General features: G+C 45.2%; 1 protein-coding gene across 1 annotated transcript in view; it reads right to left on the reverse strand.

The window, feature by feature from the left end:
- The window catches only part of LOC141074949 (uncharacterized), a 95230-nt gene that overhangs the window by 21929 nt on the left and 58249 nt on the right, over positions 1 to 15052 (reverse strand). The window contains exons 5-8 of the mRNA XM_073562277.1: positions 13031 to 13154; positions 1706 to 1803; positions 1549 to 1627; positions 1353 to 1450 (exon numbers count right to left, since the gene is read on the reverse strand). Coding sequence (XP_073418378.1) covers positions 1353 to 1450; positions 1549 to 1627; positions 1706 to 1803; positions 13031 to 13154 — 399 coding nt within the window. The remainder of the gene's footprint in view (positions 1 to 1352; positions 1451 to 1548; positions 1628 to 1705; positions 1804 to 13030; positions 13155 to 15052) is intronic.

The raw sequence follows: 15052 nt of genomic DNA on the forward strand, positions 1-15052 counted from the left end.
TTATAAATTGAGAACAACCTTTTAACAGTGTGTTATCACCTGGACACTTATAACATATGGACTATAACATTTACTGAATATCAGAATTAAAAGTTATCATGTCATTGTAATGATAAGTAAGATATGTCTGTAAGGTATGACTTCTGGAACCTTCCAGAATCCTCCATTCTCTGAGACTTCGCCTGTCAAATAGCTTACAGACCATGTAAGCAACTGTAAGTTTAATTTCTGCTGTTAATCCATTTTATTTTATATTTATATTAATGTCTCAACTTTATAACATCTTTTATTTGTGTAATCACTGCCCCCCTTTTGGGGAATAAACTATAAAATTTATTAGTCTGTCTTCATGCTCTAAGAACAAACGTACATGTGCCTTTAAGATAACTTCTACTAATTTGGGGGTTTGTTACGGACCCTCTTAACTCATTGATTAAGTGAATCGTAGCTGGTGGCAGCGAAATGTGATCTAGGCCCCGGGTACTGTTGGCTGTGACGGAAAGGGATCTCATAAGCTAATTGGGTGGCTGCGGCCACAGCATTTATAATTCCATCACTGCAGCGTGCCAGGTGGCCAGACCTCAATGAAGCAGCCGGCCGGTGACCAATTATCCCAGGTGTAGTTCCCTGACTGACCTGAGGGAAAGGGGGGCGCCGGAGAGCTGCGAGTTCCAAAGTGGAACTGAAAAGCTTCGTGAAGTATTGTGGGCAGTGGTGGGACAACCAAAATAACCCCCCTGCGATAAATTGTTAGAGCAAGACTAGCTTGCTGTTGTTTTTATCACATGGTGCCAGGGGTGGGATAACTAAGACAAGCCCCCCCTGTGCCTGTGATAGCCGTGTGTCGGCAGTGCGTCGCATCCCTCCGTCTGTGACATACCGGTGTCAGCGGTGGGGTCTGTGGATATTGAATCCAGAAACAATGGAGGAATTTTAATATTCAAGATTTTTTCCATTCCACCTCAAAGTTTCAGTTTTTAAAAACATTGTAAGGCTGGTTTCACATTAGCGCTTTTTCAGCGCGCGCACGGCCGGGGGTAGCTCCGCCCCCGAGCCGGCTCTCTGCCCGGCGTGCCCGCCCCTTCCTTGTAGCGCCGCCTCCTAGCGGAGTTTCTAATTCAATTGTGGAAATAACAATTGAATTAGAAAAAAATTGTTTTGAAGGAAGAGGTAAATAGTGGCTTTCTCACCCACTTTTTTCATTTCTTTGATTCCCATTTGCTATTTCCTATACATTTCCCAGTGTATTCCATAATATATGAACTAACAAGAATGTATGACATCTATGACCATGGGACCAGAAATGACCCCTCTCCCCATATAGATCTGTTACAGAGCTCAGCGCCGTCTACCTGATGATCCGCCGGGATGTTGTGATTCTCCTCTGGACAGTCCTGGGGATACAGAGGACGGGGACATCTCTCTGGTGGATTTCCTTCTAAAAGTTCATCTGCAGGAAATACAGTGACAGTATAGATTGTGCCAAGCAATGAGATGATGGGAGTAGTAGGTGACCACAGAACAGACATAACAGTCTCCCCTCCTCACCCTGCTGATCGGCCCATACATCCATCGACTCTTCTGCTTCATCGATAACCTCAACCTTAATGTCAATCAGATCTTCACCCTAAAAAGAAAAATGTAAGATGAGCTCAGGTCCCATCACTTCATGGTCAGATGTTGTGGGGGCTTCAGTGTCATCTACCTGATGATCCTCCTGGATGTTGTGATTCTCCTCTGGACAGTCCTGGGGACACAGAGGACGGGGACATCTCTGTAAGGAATTTTTCCTCCTGGGTCCATCTGTGGAGACACAACCACAGAGAGACAAACTTTAAACTCCCTCTTGATTTAGCCTAAATCTTTTAAAAGTGAAATACAAGGCTAAGAAAACGTCACTGGTGATCAGATTCATAGATTTGGATTTTTTTTTTTAGGTAATTGACTGAAATATCACATAAATGGAGAATATTGTGATTTCTACCGTTGAAATAATAACTTTTTTGTCATGGCTCGGTTTCGGTTCTCAATCTGGTGACCTCTTGCTGTGTGGTCGTTTTTCCCTCTCTATTTACAGCCTGTTTAGTCTCTGTACAACTGCAGAGAGATCTCCATTCCATGCTTTCCTTTCCTTGGTTTTCTTCTAGTCAGGTGTCTCTCACGTCCTCATTTGGTTCTGTCCTATCACATCTTCGGAGGCGCCATTTATACGCACCTGGCACCTGCCATCTTTGCTTGCTATACATCATGATTGATGGATGTTGGAGTTCCAGCTCCTCAGCAAGGGATTATCTTGCTTGATTAACCTTTGTTGCTTTCCCTGCGATTTGTTTGAAAGTCTTCCTCCCCAGCACACTTCCCTTTCTTTTAGGTTTAGGGTCTGGGAGGATTCTACGTGTTCCGTTTGTCTTTTGGTCCTTCTTATTTTCCTACATCTACTTGCCTCCTATGACCCCGTTCCACCACCTCCGACCTTCTCGATAAGGTACCTTGGATTATAATATGCACCCCCATTTTCCTCCCAAATTTTGGGGAAAAAAAACTGTTTTATAATCCGAAAAATAAGGTATGTCTTTGGAAAACGAGGGGAAATTACACAAAAGAGCAAAATATAAAATAAAATAAAAATACCAGGTCATAACTCAAGTTGAAGTGGGTGTATCATCAGAAAAATTGCCTATTTTTCAAATTAAACATTTTTAACCCCTTCAAGTCCGAGCCCATTTTCACCTTAATAACCAAGCCAAATTTTACAATTCTGACCAGTGTCACTTTGTGGTAATAACTCTGGAACGCTTTAACGAGTCCCATTGATTCTGTGACTGTTTATTCGTAACACATTGTACTTCATGAGATTGCTAACAATTCTTTGATATGACTTGCGTTTGTTTGTGAAAATTACAGAAGTTTGACTAAAATAGTGAAAATTTTGCAATTTTCAAACTTTTAAATTCTTATGCCCTTAAACCAGAGAATAATGACACAAAATAGTTAATAACATTTTCCACACGTCTACTTTACATCAGCACAATTTTTGAAACATAATAGGGTTAAAAGTTGACCAGCCTTTTCCCATTTTTACAAAAAACCATTTATTTTTTAGGGATCACATCACATTTGAAGTGAATTTTTGGGGGGCGTGGGCTATATGACAGAAAATACCCAATGACCTACTAACCGCCAAGAGCAAGCGACACTACTCTGTCCTCCTTTTCCTGGACCTGTCTTCTGCCTTCGACACTGTTGTCCATGCCCTACTACTACAGACCCTCTCATCTCTTGGCATCACAGACTTGGCCCTATCCTGGATCTCGTCATATCTAACAGACCGGACATTTAGTGTCTCCCTCTCCCACACCAACTCCTCAACTCGCCCCCTGTCTGTCAGTGTTCCTCAAGGCTCAGTTCTAGGACCCCTACTATTCTCCATCTACACCTTCGGCCTGGGACAGCTCATAGAATCCCACAGTTTGCAGTATCACCTCTACGCCGATGACATGCAGATCTACCTATCTGGACCCAACCTCACCTCCTTACTGACCAAAATCCCACAATGTCTGTCTGCTATCTCATCTTTCTTTTCTGCTCGCTTTCTCAAACTGAACATGGACAAAACAGAATTCATCATCTTTCCCCCATCTCACTCTACCCCTCCACCAGACCTATCCATCAATGTCAATGGCTGCTCACTTTCAACAGTCCCGCACGCTCGGTGCCTCGGGGTGATCCTCGACTTTGCGCTCTCTTTCAAACCACATATCCAAGCCCTCGCCTCCTCCTGCCGCCTCAAACTAAAAAATATTTCCTGGATCCGTACATTCCTTGACCAAGAAACTGCAAAAATGCTTGTGCACGCCCTCATCATCTCCCGCCTCTACTACTGCAACCTCCATTCTATTCTATTTCACCTGTCTCCCAGTTATTGGTCAGCCTCTCCTCGCTACCAAGCCTTTCAGTAGCTTCCTATTGTCCAGAGGCTCCAATTCAAAACCCTAAGTGTATGTGCACATGTTGCAGATTCCAGTGCAAATTTTTCCGCGTGGATTTTGCTACATTCGCAGGTAAAATGACCTGCATTTTACGTGTGGATCTTCTGCAGATTTTGTGCAGATTTCGCCTGCGTTTTTACACCTGCGGTTTTCTATAATGAAAGAGGTGTAAAAAAACTGCGGATTCTGCACAAAGAATTGACATGCTGCAGAAAATAATCCGCAGCAAATCTGCATGGATTTCTCCGCAGCATGTGCACAGCGTCTTTTATTTTCCATTGATTAAATGGTACTGTACACCGCACCAGAATCTGCAACGTGTGTACATACCCTAACTATGACATACAAAGCCATCCACTACCTGTCCTCTCCATACATCTGTGACATGGTCTCCAGGTACCTACCCACACGAAACCTTCGATCCTCTCAAGATCTCCTTCTCTACTCCCCTCTTATCTGTTCTTCCCACAACCACATACAAGACTTCTCCCGTGCTTCCCCCCTACTCTGGAACTCTCTACCCCAACACATCAGACGTTCGCCTACCATGGAAACCTTCAAAAAGAACCTGAAGACCTACCTCTTCCGATAAGCCTACAACCTGCAGTGATCCTCAGTCTACTGAACCGCCGCACGACCTGCTCTACCCTCTCCTAGTGTAACCCATCCCCTGTAGACTGTGAGCCCTCGCAGGCAGGGTTCCTCTCTCCTTCTGTACTTGTGTGTGCATTGTATTGATCATGTTTATTGTACTGTGACAAGAACAAGGGGGCATTCTCTTCGTTTGGAGGAAAGACAATTTCTGCACCAGCATAGAAGAGGGTTCTTCACGGTAAGAACAGTGAGGCTCTGGAATTCTCTTCCTGAGGAAGTGGTGATGGCCGACTCACTGAATGAATGTAAGAAAGGAATGGAGGCTTTTCTTGTGAGTAACAGTATAGAAGGTTATGAATAACAGAATATTATAGATAGATGGTTGACCCAGCGTAGGGGAGGGAATTTTTTTCCCTATGGAGAAAATTGGCTTCTACTCTGTGGGTTTTTTGCCTTCCCCAGGATCAACAATGCAGAACAGCTGCACTAAAAATAGGCTGAACTAGATGGACATAAGGTCTTCCTTCAGCCTTCAATACTATGGTACTATGTTACTTGTCTATTGTAAGGCAGTGACACCTGTTACAGCTATGGCACGCTGTATGTGCTCCTCAGGATAGGCATGCAGGCGTTTCCTTGATTGTGATGGTGAAACAGTGACCGGCATGATTGTAAATGGCCGGTATGTGTTGCAGAGGTCCTCTGCGCTGTAAGCCCAAAAATGATGTTGTTATGCTGGGACTTGTAGTTCCATGAGTTTATTTACCTATAAGGGGGGCTTAAAGGGCTGGTCGGAGAGCTGGGTGGGATTGGCTAGACACACATACACCACCCACATATGGGGTTGTTTTCGGATATATAAAGTGACTGAGGTCTGGTGACATGGTGGAGTGTGTGAACCTGAGTGATCAGAGTGCAAGGTCCTGGAAGGCCTGTGTGTTGGAAGTTGCTAACTTCCTGAAGAGCACATGGTGAGGCCTTGGACCTGGAGGCCTGTGTGTTGGACGGTCCCGGGAGGGACAGACGTCATGAATAGCACCCGGAGAGCCCATGTGTGAGGAGAGTCTGTGACGGCCCTACGTTGGGGAGCTTCTGAGGGTCTGGACTAATGAATTGTTTGGTATGCGGTTGTCCACGGTCACTGGACAGTGAGGTCTGGCGTGGTTAGGTACCGCGAATTAAAGCCATATCTTGTAAAGTTCTATAGACTATGTGATGTTTAACATATCCCACAGCAGTTTATGATGGCATAATAAACTGCATGGACTGTTTAATTAAGAAAGTGTCCTTGTGTGGTGCTCCACAAGGTGAAAGTCAGGATGACGGTGGTAGCCATACCAGAACGTATGACCGTACGGAAGTGTGGGTGTGACCAACTCTGGGACCTGGCAGAGGTGACCAAAGGTGTGACCGCTGAAGACGGGAAAGCTCCAGGAGTGGGGTCCGACACCGTTAGAAATGGGAACCACTGGTTCCAGGAAGACTGATCGGGTGGTGGTGACTCCCATTCAGACGGTGACGACAGTGGAAAAGAGTGCAGTAAGACTGACTCGGGTCTAAATGGCAAGTCTTCATCCCGTCGCCAAAGGCGTAGAGGCCAAAAAGGGGCTGAACAAATGTCGCACTCTGAGAAGATAAATAAAGAGGAGACAAGGACAGGTGCCAACAAGGATAATGTCCTTAAGAAAGAGGTCACTGTACCATTAACTCAAACAAAATAGGAAGCACACTGTAGCTCCATAACATGCAAACATGAAATATGAAAAATGAATTGCATTACTGCATTAGAAATATGAAAAATTGAGAAAGTTTAGCGCATAAAATGGCCAATTTATGTGTACCTGGAATCCACGGTAAGGCATTTCTCTTTTTCCAGGACCCTAACCTAATGCCAATCCTCACTTAGACTAAAGTCCTCATCTGTATGGGAACCTATATAAATTCTCTCCTTAGACTGAAGTCTATATCTCTGTTGAGGGGTGCTGGCCTTGCTGTGATTAAAAACGCCTGAGACTAAAAGGCGGAGTGCTCAGTCAGAAGGTTAATGAATACAAATTGCAAAAAACTGACCGTCACATCCAAGCATAAACTAAATGTGAACAGGTGCTTAACCTAGAGTCACCAACTCAAACACTCAAACAAAATAGGAAGCACTCTGTAGCGCCATAGCATGCAAACATGAAATATGAATAATGAATGGCATTACTGCATTAGAAATATGACAAATTGAATGGCCATTTTATGCGCTAAGCTTTCTCAATTGTTCACATTTAGTTTATGCTTGGATGTGACCATTGGACCTGTGTACCATTAACAACACTCAGGTCCTGGAAGGCCTGTGTGTTAGAAATTGCTAACTTCCTGAAGAGCACATGGTGAGGCCTTGGACCTAGAGGCCGGTGTGTTGAACGGTCCCGGGGGGAGGCGGACTTCCAGAATAGCACCCGGAGAGGCCATGTGTGAGCAGAGTCTGTGACGGCCCTGCGTTGGGGAGCTACCGACTTCTGAGGGTCTGGAGTGCCCTGGTCACAAGGACAGTGATCCCAGTAAGGCAGCTTCCCTGGGAGAGAGGAATGACAAGGAGTTGGCGTCTGGCGCAGGAGCTCCAGTAAGGTACCTCCACAGACTGTTGGTCATTTTAAATTGTTGTGGAAATTCAAAAGCTGAAAAGTGGGGCGTGCAATATTATTCGGCCCCTTTACCTTCAGTGCAGCAAACTCACTCCAGAAGTTCACTGTGGATCTCTGAATGATCCAATGTTGTCCTAAATGACTAATGATGATAAATATAATCCACCTGTGTGTAACCAAGTCTCCGTATAAATGCACCTGCTCTGTGATAGTGTCAGGGTTCTGTTTGAAGCACAGAGAGCATCATGAAGACCAAGGAACACAACAGGCAGGTCCGTGATACTGTTGTGGAGAAGTTTAAAGCCGGATTTGGATACAAAATGATTTCCAAAACTTTAAACATCCCAAGGAGCACTGTGCAAGCGATCATATTGAAATGGAAGGAGTATCATACCACTGCAAATCTACCAAGACCTGGCCGTCCCTCTAAACTTTCATCTCACACAAGGAGAAGACTGATCAGAGATGCAGCCAAGAGGCCCATGATCACTTTGGATGAACTGCAGAGATCTACAGCTGAGGTGGGACAGTCTGTCCATAGGACAACAATCAGTTGTACACTGCACAAATCTGGCCTTTATGGAAGAGTGGCAAGAAGAAAGCCATTTCTCAAAGATATCCATAAAAAGTGTTGTTTAAAGTTTGCAACAAGCCACCTGGGAGACACACCAAACATGTGGAAGAAGGTGCTCTGGTCAGATGAAACCAAAATCAAACTTTTTGACAACAATGCCAAATGATATGTTTGGCGTAAAGGCAACACAGCTCATCACCCTGAACACACCATCCCCACTGTCAAACATGGTGGTGGCAGCATCATAGTTTGGGTCTGCTTTTCTTCAGCAGGGACAGGGAAGATGGATGGAGCCAAATACAGGACCATTCTTGAAGAAAACCTGTTGGAGTCTGCAAAAGACCTGAGACTGGGACGGAGATTTGTCTTCCAACAAGACAATGATCCCAAACATAAAGCAAAATCTACAATGGAAGAGTTCACAAATAAACGTATCCAGGTGTTAGAATGGCCAAGTCACAGTCCAGACCTGAATCCAATCGAGAATCTGTGGAAAGAGCTGAAAACTGCTGTTCACAAACGATCTCCATCCAACCTCACTGAGCTCGAGCTGTTTGCCAAGGAAGAATGGGCGAGAATTTCAGTCTCTCGATGTACAAAACTGATAGAGGCATACCCCAAGCGACTGCAGCTGTAACCGCAGCAAAAGGAGGCGCAACAAAGTATTAAGTTACAGATGCCGAATAATGTTGCACACCCCACTTTTCGACTTTCCACAAAAATTTAAAATAACCAATAAATTTTGTTCATCTTCACAATTGTGTCCCACTTGTTGTTGATTCTTCACCAAAAATTTACATTTGGTATCTTTATGTTTGAAGCACGATATGTGGGAAAAGGTTGAAAGTTCCAGGGGGCTGAATACTTTCACAAGCCACTGTAATGGCATAATAAACTGCATGGACTGTTTAAGTAAGAAAGCGTCCTTGTGTGCCTCCAACAGGTTGCCAAGCGAGCATCCCCCAGCACACTCAGTAAGCGCTGTCCTACACTATGTATGCCCCTTTTTCATATGTAAAGAGCCATGGAATAAATGGTGCTATAAAAATGAATAATAATAATAAAAAGTGACATCATTCTAAAAACTACACCAAAGCAATGTGGATTGAAAAATTGAACATTTAACTGTTTAACAAAAATTTTACTTTAGACCGAGTTATTTTTATTACGCCGATACCTCATATGTGGGGGAAAACCACTGTTTGGCGCACGGCAGGGCTCGGAAGGGTAGGAGCGCCATTTGACGTTTTGAATGCAAATTTTGCTGGAATCATTGGCTGACCCCATGTCACATTTGTTGAGCCCCTGATGTGACTAAATAGTGGAAATTCCCCACAAGTGACCCTATTTTGTAAACTAGACCCATCATGGAATGTATCTAGATGTGCGAATAGCACCTTGAACCGACAGGTGCTTCACAGAAGTTTATAGCGTTGGTCCGTGAAGAAAAAATAAAATCTAATTTTTCCCACAAAAAATGTTGCCTCATTTTTTTTATTTTCACAAGGGTATCAGGAGAAACTGAACCCAAAATGTGTTCTGCAAATTCTCTTGAGTATGCAGACACCCCATATGTGGAGGAAAACTACTGTTTGGGGGCACGGTGAGGCTCAGAAAGGAAGGAATGACGTTTTGGAACACACAGACTTTGATGGAATGGTCTGCAGGTGTCGCGTCGCGTTTGGAGAGTACCTAATGTGCCTAAGCAGTGGAAACCCCCCAACAAGTGACACCATTTTGTTAACTAGACCCCTCAAGGAATTTAACTACGGTTGAGGCGTATGGAAGGGAAGGAGAACAGTTTCACTTTTTGAATGCAAAATTGTAATCATTAGCAGACACCATGTCACGTTTGGAAAGCCCCTGATGTGCCTAAACAGTGAAAATTCTCACTACTGTTTGGGTGCACAGTGAGGCTCAGAAAGGAAGGAGTGACGTTTTAGAACACAGACTTTGATAGAATGTTCTGTGGCAGTCATATTGCATTTGGAGAGCCCTGATGTGCCTAAACAGTGGAACTCTCCCACAAGTGACCCCATTTTGAAAACTAGATCGCTCAAGGAATTTTTCTAGATGTGTGGTTAGCACCCTGAGCCCACAGGTGCTTCACAGAATTTTACAATGTTGATCTCTGAAAATGGAAAAACATATTATTCCCACAAGAATGTTGTTTTAGCCCCTTTTTCATTCTTACAAGGATTGCAGGAGTAAATGGACCTCACACTTTGTGAACATTTTCTCCTGAGTACAACGATACCTCATTTGTAATCCAAAACTACTTTTTAAGGAACAGTGTAAAGCTCAGACGGGAAGAAGCGCCATCATCTATTGCAGATTTTGCTGGACTGGTTGGGTGCCATGTCACATTGGCAGAGCCCCTGAGGTGCCAGAACAGCAGAACCCACCATGAGTGATCTAATTTTACAAACTACACCTTTCAATTAATTCATCTAGGGGTGCAGTGACCATATTGACACCACAGGTGGGGCACAGAATGTTATTGTTGTGCAGTGAAGAACAAATAATTACAATTTGACCACCAAAATTTTGTGTTAGCCCCAGATTTTACATTTTCACTCTGGGAAATGGGTAAAAACAGCAGCAAAATTTGACCCACAAATTCTGCTGAATATAGAAATACCCCATATGAGGCCGTACAGTACTGCTTAGCCACATTATTAATTATTATTACAGCGTCATTTATTCCATGGTGCTTTACATGACGGAGAGACCCGGGAGGGACGGAGCGCTATTGCTGGAGCGCAGATTTTCCTAGAATAGTTTGCGGATTCCATAAACAGAGCCCGTAAGTGCTAGAAAAACAGAATCCTCCTCAAGTGACCCTACTTTGGAAATTATACCCCTTTGTGAATATACAGTATGTACAGATGTAGTGACGATTTTGACTCCATGGATGTTTTCCAGGAAGAAGCAGCAGTGGATGTTGCTGAGTGAAAATTGCAAACTGCCGTTGTAGTGACCAGTACATTGTCGTAACCAGTACATTGTCGTGACCAGTACATTATGCCCAGCTCATGCTTCTGGAGACACGCATTCGTAAATTAGGCCAGTTCTCACACTGGGGCTCATGGGGGAGAGGCATTTGGATTTGGGAGCACAGAATTTACTGAATTTCTTTTGGTGGGTGAGGAGCCATTTCACTTTTTTAAGAGCCTTTGTGCTACAAGTAACATGGAAGCCCCCTATATTTCTGGTAACACATGACAGATCTGAGTGGGGACTTGATTTTTAATTTTTTTATTGATTTGAGGCTTTTGTTAGGAACATTTTACATAACATTTGGGATCACATTTATCCTGAGTCAGGGGTTTACCTTTAAATCTCAGAGTGACATAATTAAAATGAAACCCCCAAGAGATATAATGAGGCAGCAGAGTTACTCTGGACTCCGTCTGGCCTCTGTTTAGCAGGGTTTCTTATTTTCAGAGGTGGAAAAAAAAGTGGTAGACCACACTTTTGTGCATGCCTAAAAAGACCGACACCGCCAAATTTTTACGCCGTACCTCGTGCAGTATGAGTGACTAGACGACTTTATTCTTGGGGTCAGTACAACTGCAGCAATGCCATATTTATATTTTTTTTTATGTTTCGGCGGTTTTACACAATAAAAACTATTATAGAAAAAATAATTATTTTTGCATGGCTTTTATCTGAAAGCTATAACTTTTATTTTTCTGCTGATGGAGCTGTATGGTGGCTTGTTTTTTTGCAGGACAAGTGACGTCAGCGGTACTATTTTTACTTACATTCATCTTTTTGATAGTGTTTTATTCCACTTTTTGTTTGGCACTATGATGACAAAGCATAGCGTTGCCTTGTATATTGTAAGGCAGTAACAGGTATTATAGGCGAGAGACGCTATGTATCCCCCAGGATGCGCACAGAAGCATATTGAGGCCGCTGGAGTGCATTGCAGTCACAGGTACAGCTGTGGTTGCAATGCAGAAGAAAAGTAAGTTTGGTCTTGGACAACCTCTTTGCCCAAGGCAGATTTTTATTTTTGAAGTGAACTACAGGATGGTAGTGGGACGGTTCACTCCCTCCAGACCGGGACTTAGAACTGGCCCATGGCCACAGATTCCATTTAAAAACCCTGCAACAAAGCGTTGAGTGTGTCAGTGTTGGTTTGCAAAGTGAAGAGCAGGTGGCTCTGCAAGATTCAGCCTGTGTGAGGTAACATGGAGCCAAGCAAAGCAAAAATGCCTGGCACCCCTCAGCGTGACACGGCGGTGCAGTCGCCCACGGCAACAAAGTCTCGCAGTTGGACTGTCTTGATTCCTGGCTGCGATCCGGAGGATACAATGTGCTGTGTGTTTTGTGAGTTTTGGACATTAAATACGTTTGTTTTTGAACTTTTCTGGGTCACTACCTCATGACTGCTCTATAGTATGTGTGTATATATATACATTTTTTTTATGATGATCACTGAAGGGGTTATCTACTTTTATAGGTAGAGTCGTTCCGGATGCGGCGACCCCAAGCGTGCATTTTTTTTTCATAGAAATATTTATTACTGGCTACAATATTTTTTTTTCATTATTAATTTGTGATTTTTTTTTTTTTTACTTATTCCCTCCATGGGACTTCACTTTCAGCAGCCTGATCACTTAAGAAGCATAGCAATGAACGAGTACTGCTATGCTTTATAAACTGTCAGCGCTGCACTGTCATACAAGGTCGATACATAATTCTCTGAACATGGTGTAACAAATTTGCTAGCTCTGGAGACCCAGATGTCTTCATGACGACATTGGATCACTGTGGAAACAATTAGGCTTCCACGATCAGGCTTCCCCCCTCCCTCTGCATACCTACTAAATGCTACCGATCGCAGCATTTAGAGGGTTAACTGCTGGGAGTGGTGCGGGGACTGCTACTGGCAGTGAGTGCCGAGTGTCAGCTGTCATATCAGCTGAGCACCCAGCAACGATCGCAAGCACTCAACCTTCTGTGTGCGGGCAATCGCCATGACGTATATATACACTGCATCGGTCAGGAAGGGGTTAATACGCTTTTTGACAATATTTATACTTATATTAGATTCCCCCTACATCAGATGGGCCTCCTGTGACTGTTTGTGGTTTGACATTATTGACCATCATTATGTGTGATGTAGTAAGGGGGGCGACATCGGTATGTGCAGTCATCACTGAGACGGGCAAATGCTTTACATGTACCCGCTGTCTACCTACAGAGAACACATATATATTATCCCTGCTCACCTCGCGGTGTAAGAGGCCGGAGCTCCTCCATCATCTCCTCCTGGTACCGATCCTGGTGTCCTTCTAGATACTCCCACTCCTCCATGGAGAGATAGACAGCGACATCCTGACACCTTATAGGAACCTGACAACAACGACACCGTCATCACCCAGAATCCTCCAGTATAATGTCCCAGCAGTCACCTCTCCGCTCATTACCCAGAATCCTCCAGTGCCGTCCTGTATAATGTCCCAGCAGTCACCTCTCCGCTCATCACCCAGAATCCTCCAGTGCCGTCCTGTATAATGTCCCAGCAGTCACCTCTCCGCTCATCACCCAGAATCCTCCAGTGCTGTATAATGTCCCAGCAGTCACCTCTCCGCTCATCACCCAGAATCCTCCAGTGCCATCCTGTATAATGTCCCAGCAGTCACCTCTCCGCTCATCTCCCAGAATCCTCCAGTGCCGTCCTGTATAATGTTCCAGCAGTCACCTCTCCGCTCATCACCCAGAATCCTCCAGTCCTGTATAATGTCCCAGCAGTCACCTCTCCGCTCATCTCCCAGAATCCTCCAGTGCCGTCCTGTATAATGTCCCAGCAGTCACCTCTCCGCTCATCACCCAGAATCCTCCAGTGCTGTATAATGTCCCAGCAGTCACCTCTCCGCTCATCTCCCAGAATCCTCCAGTGCCCTCCTGTATAATGTCCCAGCAGTCATCTCTCCGCTCATCACCCAGAATCCTCCAGTGCTGTATAATGTCCCAGCAGTCACCTCTCCGCTCAACACCCAGAATCCTCCAGTGCCATCCTGTATAATGTCCCAGCAGTCACCTCTCCGCTCATCTCCCAGAATCCTCCAGTGCCGTCCTGTATAATGTCCCTGCAGTCACCTCTCCGCTCATCACCCAGAATCCTCCAGTGCCGTCCTGTATAATGTCCCAGCAGTCACCTCTCCGTTCATTACCCAGAATCCTCCAGTGCCCTCCTGTATAATGTCCCAGCAGTCACCTCTCCGCTCATTACCCAGAATCCTCCAGTGCCGTCCTGTATAATGTCCCAGCAGTCACCTCTCCGCTCATCACCCAGAATCCTCCAGTGCCGTCCTGTATAATGTCCCAGCAGTCACCTCTCCGCTCATCACCCAGAATCCTCCAGTGCCGTCCTGTATAATGTCCCAGCAGTCACCTCTCCTCTCATCACCCAGAATCCTCCAGTGCCGTCCTGTATAATGTCCCAGCAGTCTCCTCTCCGCTCATCACCCAGAATCCTCCAGTGCGGTCCTGTATAATGTCCCAGCAGTCACCTCTCCGCTCATCACCCAGAATCCTCCAGTGCCGTCCTGTATAATGTCCCAGCAGTCACCTCTCCGCTCATCACCCAGAATCCTCCAGTGCCGTCCTGTATAATGTCCCAGCAGTCTCCTCTCCGCTCATCACCCAGAATCCTCCAGTGCCCTCCTGTATAATGTCCCAGCAGTCACCTCTCCGCTCATCACCCAGAATCCTCCAGTGCCGTCCTGTATAATGTCCCAGCAGTCACCTCTCCGCTCATCACCCAGAATCCTCCAGTGCCCTCCTGTATAATGTCCCAGCAGTCACCTCTCCGCTCATCACCCAGAATCCTCCAGTGCCGTTCTGTATAATATCCCAGCAGTCATCTCTCCGCTCATCACTCAGAATCCTCCAATGCCCTCCTGTATAATGTCCCAGCAGTCACCTCTCCGCTCATCACCCAGAATCCTCCAGTGCAGTCCTGTATAATGTCCCAGCAGTCACCTCTCCGCTCATCACTCAGAATCCTCCAGTGCCGTCCTGTGTAATGTCCCAGCAGTCTCCTCTCCGCTCATCACCCAGAATCCTCCAGTGCCATCCTGTAAAATGTCCCAGCATTCACCTCTCCGCTCATCACCCAGAATCCTCCAGTGCCGTCCTGTATAATGTCCCAGCAGTCACCTCTCCTCTCATCACCCAGAATCCTCCAGTGCCGTCCTGTGTAATGTCCCAGCAGTCTCCTCTCCGCTCATCACCCAGAATCCTCCAGT

Source organism: Dendrobates tinctorius, unplaced genomic scaffold (genome assembly GCF_039654945.1).
Source record: "Dendrobates tinctorius isolate UK_male_01 unplaced genomic scaffold, ASM3965494v1 ptg000342l, whole genome shotgun sequence".
Taxonomy (NCBI): Eukaryota; Metazoa; Chordata; class Amphibia; order Anura; family Dendrobatidae; genus Dendrobates; species Dendrobates tinctorius.